General features: G+C 28.4%; 3 protein-coding genes across 3 annotated transcripts; 2 read left to right on the top strand and 1 right to left on the bottom strand.

The window, feature by feature from the left end:
- Window positions 1–220: 220 nt before the first annotated feature.
- LOC107030560 (universal stress protein PHOS32-like) lies at window positions 221–1,662 on the top strand. Its single transcript, XM_015231830.2, has 4 exons — window positions 221–524; window positions 614–723; window positions 822–940; window positions 1,469–1,662. Exons 1-4 carry the CDS (start codon window positions 350–352, stop codon window positions 1,557–1,559), a joined length of 495 nt encoding a protein of 164 aa, XP_015087316.1. The 5' UTR covers window positions 221–349; the 3' UTR covers window positions 1,560–1,662.
- Window positions 1,663–3,673: 2,011 nt separating this feature from the next.
- LOC107030801 (copper transporter 1-like) lies at window positions 3,674–4,096 on the bottom strand. Its single transcript, XM_015232048.2, has one exon. The coding sequence runs from the start codon at window positions 4,094–4,096 to the stop codon at window positions 3,674–3,676; it is 423 nt and encodes a 140-aa protein (XP_015087534.2).
- A 647-nt stretch (window positions 4,097–4,743) lies between these two features.
- On the top strand, window positions 4,744–5,941 carry LOC107029487 (universal stress protein PHOS32-like). The gene is made up of 4 exons (XM_015230915.2): window positions 4,744–5,037; window positions 5,166–5,275; window positions 5,376–5,494; window positions 5,708–5,941. The coding sequence occupies exons 1-4, from the start codon at window positions 4,863–4,865 to the stop codon at window positions 5,796–5,798; spliced, it is 495 nt and encodes a 164-aa protein (XP_015086401.1). The 5' UTR covers window positions 4,744–4,862; the 3' UTR covers window positions 5,799–5,941.
- The last annotated feature ends 2,804 nt before the right edge of the window (window positions 5,942–8,745 follow it).

Here is an 8,745-nt window from a genome sequence, read left to right as displayed (position 1 = left end):
ATTAATCAGGTTATTGAATATCGATTACGTACGAATATCTAAGTGTATACATGAGTATATAATTAGCCTCTATGTATTAGTCAATTATTGCAAGTCCATAATGCACAAGTGGGGTATAATAAATATTTGTCCACATGTAAATCGTTAGGACATATTTGAAAACGAAAGAAGACTAGGTAAGGTATCCTTAAATAGCTGTCCAAACCAAACCATCTTTTATACCTTTTCCCCCTTTTTTTGTGCCTTTTTTTTGCTTTCATTTTGCACACGCAAGAACAAAGTATTTAATTTGCATCTCTTTTTATAACAACATCATAAAGAAAAATCATCACTAAAAAAAAAAAAAAAAATGGTGAAAGATAGAACAATTGGTGTTGCAATGGATTTCTCAAAGAGTAGCAAAACAGCTTTGAAATGGGCAATTGATAACTTGGCTGATAAAGATGATATTTTTTACATCATTCACATCAAGAATCATTCTTCTGATGAGTCACGTAATAAGTTATGGGCTAAATCTGGTTCGCGTAAGTTGTAACTTTTTTTTTTTTTTATAAACAGATTTAACTTATATACACTGACAGTCAGTAATAATTAATTGTTCTTTGTCTATTAGCTTTGATTCCGTTGGCGGAATTTAGGGAGCCACAAGTATTAGAGAAATATGGTGTGGAGATTGATATTGAACTTCTTGATATGCTTGATACTGCTTCTAGGCAGAAAGAGGTTATTATTATACATCTTTTCATCCATCCCTTTTCAATTTATTTATTTTTTGTTAATTTTAGTTTTGTTTATTTTTTTTTTAATTGATTATTGTATAGATAAAATTTGTGACCAAATTATATTGGGGAGATGCAAGGGAGAGATTGTGTGAAGCTGTTGAAGATTTGAAATTAAATTCTTTGGTTATGGGTAGTAGAGGCCTTACTACCCTCCAAAGGTACCTTCTTTAATTAATTGCTCTCTTCATAATTTCCAATTTTTTAAAAATCAAAATTTATTTCGTAAAATTTAAATTATATTTGTGTGAATTTGCTCATATTATCAATTTCAAATCTAAATATAAAAGATAACTATTGAGAATCAATCGACAATCTGTCAAATCTAATAAAAGGGTAAATATAGGTGGATGCATTACTAATAAAAGGAGAAAAAATGTACTAAATGAGAATATATCTATATTTCTTTAGCAAGTAAAAAAAATATGTAAATAAGTAGGAATTCAACCAAGCACACCATTCAAGACTTTTGTAGCATGAATCTCGATAGATAATATTAAATTAATCTAGAAAATTTACATAAAAGATATCTAGTTTGTTAGAGAGATCTTGAATTTATGTGTATCGCGTTAATTTGTCCTTAGAGAGATCTTGAATTTAGTTAATTTGCCCTTAGAGAGATCTTGAATTTATGCGTATCGCGTTAATTTGCCTTTGCCATTAATATTTTAATTTCTTGGTTAAAACAGGATATTTATGGGAAGTGTGACCAACTATGTAATGTCTCATGCAACCTGTCCTGTCACGGTGGTCAAGGATCCTGATTTTCACAAGCACTGATTAAGAATTCTAAATTAAATAAAAATTTGTAAACTGTTTTTATTTTTCTATTGTTTCTGATTTCAATAACTAGTAAAAAATTGACGATTTGATCTTATTTGTTTGATCTATTTTATCTTTTATTTTTTTCGTAGATGAAAGTTTCATTGAGTTTTGAATTTTTTTTGATTTTATTTCTCTTATTTAGTCATTGATTTTTTGTTTTTTACTTCAAAAGTTGCGACTTTAATTTATTCATTCAATATTTTCGACTTTCTCATCAAAGGGATGTCATTTTTTTAAAAATTCTTGCTCTTCTTAATATAAAGGCATTTTTTCAATATAATTGTCTGGTACTAATGTACGTAGCACTAACATGGATTGTGGTGCACTGGTGGGAGTGTTTCACCCTTAATCAGAGATCTCGAATTCAAGCCCTGAGTATGAAAAAATCTTGTTGGGAGTGTCACCCTCAAATGGGCCATGCACTGTGTGATTCAAATTTAATCGAATCTCTAATATAGATTCCAAACACGGGTGGAAAAAGAAACTTAACGTAGCATTGATGTATCGTGATATCCAATGAATTGGTCAAAATGCAATTTAGGTGACTCATACACTAAAGCTTTAAACTTCTTTACTTGCCTAATGGAAAAAATATTATCTGGATTAACAAAATAACAAACATTATTCATTTAAGGAACATTAAAACTTATACACACTTGTTTACACTTTTTTTTTTAATTTACATGAATAGATAACCTTTTACCGACATCTTTATTATTTAATTAAAATTAATTTATATTAAACAATATATATTACTTAATAATATTTAATTAATGTAATTTAATGTAAAAGAAATTTAAAATTTGAAGCTCACTATTTAATATTTTATTTCAATTTATTTAATTTAATCAAATTTCAATATATAATATTTACTCAGAAGAATAAGCTTTATTATAGCACATGTACTTTGTGTCAAGAGTTCATCGATTTGAAATAACTATAAAAATCCATAAACTTTTTATTTTTACCACCTTGCCCTTCACTTAGGTCCAAACAGCCATAGGAATAAATATCTTTCAACAAGGACAATAATTTGTCCATCCATAAACTTTTGGGTACGCGACACTAAAATAGTTCGTATGATATTTTTTTAGATTTTGATGTTAAATATTTTGAATAGTAAATCAAAGGGAAAAGGGTCAAAAAATATTTCTTAACTTTGACTTATTGTTTAACTTTATTTTCACCGTTAAAATGAAGTTAAATTTATCTCTTCCGGCACAAATTTCACCAAAATTATCCTTCATTTGACGGAATTCCCAAAATTGACCTAAATTGATTCAATTGCCTGATTATTTTTTTTAAAAAAAACCTATTCCCTATTTTTAACCCAATAACGGGATTCCTTTAGAAATAACCCGATTAACCCAATACCATATACCCATTTCCATTTACTCATTCGACTCATTAAAGAACAAATCTTTAAACTTTTCAGTTCAAAATCCAATCCTCAGAATATTATTATATGTTTCCGTCTGAATCTAATGATTTTTTCAATAACTCATTAAAGAATTCTTGAAGCAAAAATAAGTAAAGAAGAACAAAGTGTAAAAATCCAAAGATTAAATCTTTTGAGGCAAAAATTACAAACACACTCAATTCATATATCCTTTTGAAATTTTATCAACGTCATCCTTATTGGAACATGAAAAACCGAAGATTGAATCTTTGAGGCAAAAACTTAAAACTACTAATCAACTCTAATACCCTTTTAAATTTTAAAAACACCACTAAAATTTTTTTTAGAACTTTTTTTAGAAGATTTGAAGAAGTGGGTGTCCAAAAGATAACTTCATTTTCGAAACAAATTTAAGCAGAAATCTATGCCTTTTTCCCAAATAAATTTGATTTTATCATATCATATTATCATCCCACAAAATTACACACATGAAAAAGATGAAATTAATATAAAACAAAAATTAATGTTACCATCTAGCGAGGTAATATATTCAACTAAAATAAGAAGTAAAGATTGAAATTACCCATGTGGTACATCCTTTTTCAACCCTTTCTTTTGACTTGTTATTTCTGGATCACCAGTTTTATACGTATACTATGTTTCAGAGCCTTTAAACTTTAGGATGAGTACCATTTGAATCCGTGGTCGTCTCGTCCACGACAAGTTCACGGAATTTAACAACGATATAGCCTAAACCATGACCTAAAATAGCAACAATGAAAATCCCAATGTTGAAAGACATAACAGCAAGCATAACAAAATAAACAAGAACCATACGAAGAGTATAGTAAATCCCAGATTGAATAATCCCAACAGCACGTATGGGGCTTTTGTTGATCATTATTGGACCCATTGACATAATTTCAATACCAAAAGCCATAAAGAAAACAGAAAACAAAGACAATATGTACATGCCTAGGTTATTGTTTGGCCATCCTTTGAATAATATTGTCACATCTTTACCCCAAAAGAAATTCATTTGCATCACCATGTTCATAATAATAGGCATATTTTGATCATGAGGCATGTCCATGTTTCCTTGATGGTCGTGTGTGTGAGACATTTTGAGGAATTAGAAAAAGAAAAAGGAGTTACTAAGTAGATTAGACACAAATGATAGATGATTAGGAGTAGTAAATGTGTTTAAATAAACTTGTATGAGTCATTGTCAATGATAGTCACCTAGAGAGCCAAGAAAAAAGGTGGAAACTCCTAGGAAGGAGTAAAAAATGAATTCAGTATTTTCGTGATAAAGTTCATTAATAGTGATTGATTAAATTTATAAAACTTAAATTCTAAATCTGTTTCTCGATCCTTGGTTAGCTCAATTGAGTGGGTGGAGGGGGACAACGATGAAAATGACTAATATTATTTTACTAATGGGAGAATATAATATTTGCTGTAGCCTGCCTAAAGACAACAACGTACGTTATCTTTCGTTGTTGAAATGTTTATTGCGGAGAAAATAGAAGGAAAGGTATCCTTTTAAGGTCTTTAATTAATTATTGGTGACACAATAATTTGTATTGAATATGATTTTAAATAAAAATTATATACTTTTTATTTTTATAATAAACGTAGTCAAAATTATATTTAAAGATTTCATGTCAAAATTTATTAATAAAATACATGACTCTGGAAATTTAAATTGTATTATATAAATTAAAAAATAGAAGATTATCTTTTTTCGCGTTAACGCGTATCTTATACTTGTCTGCTTTTAGTGTTCACACAGAATAAGATGCTCTGTATCTCTTTTTACTAGAAAAACAGAGTAGAAGAAGAATCAAAAAGCAAAAATGGTGAAAGACAGAACAATTGGTGTGGCTGTAGATTTCTCAAAGAGCAGCAAAACAGCTTTGAAATGGGCAATTGATAACTTGGCTGATAAAGGTGACACTTTTTACATCATCCACATCAAGACTCATTCTTCTGATGAATCTCGTAATAAACTCTGGGCTCAATCTGGTTCTCGTAAGTCTAAATCTCTCTTCTTTTAATTTCATCGATCCAGTATTCGAATCCCTCTATAGTTATCTTTTAAGTGAATTGATTTTATCACTGGATCGGATCGGATCGTGATTTTGTTTTGTTTGAATTAGCTTTAATTCCATTGGTGGAGTTTAGGGAGGCTGAGGTGTTGAAGAAATATGATGTGGAGACTGATATTGAACTTCTTGATTTGCTTGATACTGCTGCTAGGCAAAAAGAGGTTTAATTTTCATTTTTTCAATCAATCATCTACATTTATTTATTTATTTTTGTTGATAATTATTAATTTTCTTAATTATTTTGGTTTAATTTTTTTATAGATAAAAATTGTTGTTAAATTATATTGGGGAGATGCTAGGGAGAAATTATGTGAAGCTGTTGAACATCTGAAGTTGAATTCTTTGGTTATGGGTAGCAGAGGACTCAGTACTCTCCAAAGGTAATTAATTCTTTTTAACGGAGATCGAGTGAGTTAAAGTTTTACATTGGTAACTTTTGTTAATTTGGATAAATTTTTCATCACAAATTAAATTTGAGGTTGGAGGAAGGTTTACGTGTCGTATCTTTATCTAATTTCGTATTTTGGTTTAATTTTGTATATTGATGTGTATCGTTATTAACATTTGGATATTTATCTCTTTGATAAAAACAGGATATTCTTGGGAAGTGTGACCAATTATGTATTGTCTGTTGCGACCTGCCCAGTGACTGTTGTTAAGGATCCAGATTTTCACAAGCACTGATCAGGTTTTGTTTGGTTAAATATGAACTTATTATGAATACCATTTTCGAATAAGATAAAGGATTTTACGTGTAATTTCTCTTTCGATATGACAATTTCTTTACTTTCAAATGCCAAATGAGATGGACCTTTTTTTGGATAGTATTATCTTTTATATTTATAATATTGTTGTGAGGTAACAAATATCTCGTGTATTAGTAAAGGTATACGATTATTTAGAACATAAAAATTAACTCACATCTGATATTTATTTTGATTAGTAATAATATTATTTAATATATGGCACATGTTTTTAAGTAAAAAATTATTTGTTATCCATCTTAAAAGTTTCAAGGGTCAAAGCTTAAAAGATGGTCCTTTGTATGAGAAATCAAACAAATTCATCATCCATTAGACCATTTACAAAGTTGAAAATCAAATTTGACCCTAAAAACTTACTCACATCCTAGTTACATCGATTAATTCATATATTGTTAAGTTAATAGGAGTGGTTAATTAATATACATTTTAATTTTATTTTTTGACTCGAACATTAGTAAACCAATATGATTTTGAAATAAATATTAGGTATAAATGATTTGTTTACCCTCTGTAAAAGTTTAAAGGATTAAAAGATGAGTAATATTTTAAGGGGGTGAAAAATGAAAGACGTTTTCTGATCTTTGAGCCCGGAATACTTATAGGTGTGTATATGTGCGCGCGTCCTTATATGCGAAATCAAACCCTTTTTTATCGTGCATTATACTATTTACAAAGTTTAACAGCAAATTTGACCCTAGATGCTTTTTGGACGAGAAAAAAAATGTTTTTTACACTTCTTTGTTAGACTTCCTAAGTCCACATGAACAATTTTCAACTCTTTGATAAATTCCAGGTAAGATCAAAATTCAACATGTCACGTGGACGATTAAATTTTTTAATCTTTGATTTTTGTCATATAGTACTAGAAAAAATATATTTATGAGTCAAGATCCAATCTACACCAACTTGTTTGAATTAATGTACCAAGTTGATGATATAGATACCCCACATGGCTAGCTGTTACATATGATCAGTTTTTAATTAAATTATCCTTGTATAGAATGAGAAAACATTATGAAATCACAGATCTTAATTAATTAACATGTCTTCTGTATTTATTATGCATAGATAACTTATTTCTTTATATGTTAATGGTTGAATATAAATATATCAACCATTGGAAAGTTGCTAGGAAGATCACATGGTATGTCTCATGTATAATGGAAATTATGATGGTTGGTAAAAATAATTGATGAAGGAATTACCTTTCTGATTTAGGGTTAGTTTCCATTTTTTGATATTGGAGCACATCATAAAAATTATAGTCATTTTTAATATATGATTTTATTTTCATGTTTTATTCTTTTGCATTAATTTTTTATTTTTCTAATTAAAAGATTCAATATTGAATATCAGATGATAAAAACAGTATGAGAAATTGTTATCTCAAATTATTATTCTCTTAATAAATATGTCAAGCCTGAATATAACAAATAAAAATAAAGGAGGGAGTATAATACAATATTGAATCAAAAGTAAAATTGTTAAATAAATTGTAACAAATATTGTGTGCAATTTCGATCTGATAAATTCAGCGGCGGAATCAAGATTAGGAGTTTGGGTTTTTTAATCAATTCATTTAAAAATTTACAAGTTAATATGCATAATATTTTTTAAATTTTCTAATAAATGTATAAAGTCTACAAAAATACTAATGGATTCACCTGGCTCCACCCTCCGATAAAGATTGAGATAGCCGTAATTTGTTGCACTTTGAAAGACTTAGATCGCCAAAAAAGAAAAAAAACTGTCGACTTTAATTTTAGAAAAGAATCTAATTAAATTGGAGCATGACCCTTGACTAAATTTCAAATTTAATTCACGAAAATGAACCAAATTAATTCAGGAGAATGAATATTTAATTTTGCATCACCATCCATTAACTAAAATACCAACAAACCCCTCAAATACAAATACAAATACAAAAGAATAGTTATAATATCTAGACAAAAGAATGAAATATATACTTAACGATCAATTATCTTCTAATTTGAATTTACTACCTAGTAAAATAATAAAATAATAAATATCCACAAAATGAAATACACTTGAACTATATGTACACCCGTTGACATCACCACAACACAAATTATTTCCTTAATATTATACAAATTCCCCAATATATTAGCAAAATACTTTAATAATCAAGACTCCTTAAATCTCATGAATATTTTAGAAAAATTATCCAAATATTTCATAAAAGGCATCCACTCATTTACCACGTAGATTATTTCATAAAATCTATCTTAACATAAATCACCTTTAAGTTATGGAATCATCACATACACAATAAAGTCAAATTTTATAAAATACTATATCACACCCCATGGTAGAAAATGTAGTAAGTATTTTCAATCCATGGGCTTTAGGCCCATCTAGATTATTCTCATTTCACCATTGCAAGATCAACAATTATAAGGAAAAAATAAAGGGAAAATGGACTGAAGAAATACTTCAATTTCAACCGAAATTATTGCAGTGATACAAAAATTTATGGAGGATCTTTTACCTTCGCACTATTTAATAGTGTATATTAAATGTATGTATGTCTCTAGTGGACATGATACTATTTATAATGATATAATATTTATGATTTCACGTGGACACATATATAATTTTAAAATACATTATTAGATAGTGCAGACGTAAAAGGTCATCCATAAAGTTTGATGTCGTAACAATAATTTCGATCAAAATTGAAGTATTTTTCACACCTTTTTCCCAAAAATAAAACATCAACTTTCATCTTATAAAATCAAGCTCAGAACAATATTATATTAAGTGAAGAAGGCAAGCGCGGACCTACACTATATGGAGGGGTGCATGTGCACCTGCTAACTTTCAAAAAAATCATATATATATATATA

The sequence above is a fragment of the Solanum pennellii genome, chromosome 9, assembly GCF_001406875.1.
Source record: "Solanum pennellii chromosome 9, SPENNV200".
In the NCBI taxonomy this organism is placed as follows: Eukaryota; Viridiplantae; Streptophyta; class Magnoliopsida; order Solanales; family Solanaceae; genus Solanum; species Solanum pennellii.
Note: the sequence above shows the minus strand (reverse complement) of the source record. Positions and strands in the feature narration are given on the sequence as shown.

Bases quoted from the DNA above. Each gene is read 5' to 3' on its own strand.
- LOC107029487 (XM_015230915.2), top strand. From the start codon at position 4,863: ATGGTGAAAGACAGAACAATTGGTGTGGCTGTAGATTTCTCAAAGAGC. The intron at 5,276-5,375 runs GTTTAATTTTCA...ATTTTTTTATAG, and splicing joins CTGCTGCTAGGCAAAAAGAG to ATAAAAATTGTTGTTAAATT. The intron at 5,495-5,707 runs GTAATTAATTCT...TGATAAAAACAG, and splicing joins GGACTCAGTACTCTCCAAAG to GATATTCTTGGGAAGTGTGA.
- LOC107030560 (XM_015231830.2), top strand. From the start codon at position 350: ATGGTGAAAGATAGAACAATTGGTGTTGCAATGGATTTCTCAAAGAGT. The intron at 525-613 runs GTAAGTTGTAAC...TTTGTCTATTAG, and splicing joins ATGGGCTAAATCTGGTTCGC to CTTTGATTCCGTTGGCGGAA. The intron at 941-1,468 runs GTACCTTCTTTA...TGGTTAAAACAG, and splicing joins GGCCTTACTACCCTCCAAAG to GATATTTATGGGAAGTGTGA.
- LOC107030801 (XM_015232048.2), bottom strand. From the start codon at position 4,096: ATGGACATGCCTCATGATCAAAATATGCCTATTATTATGAACATGGTG.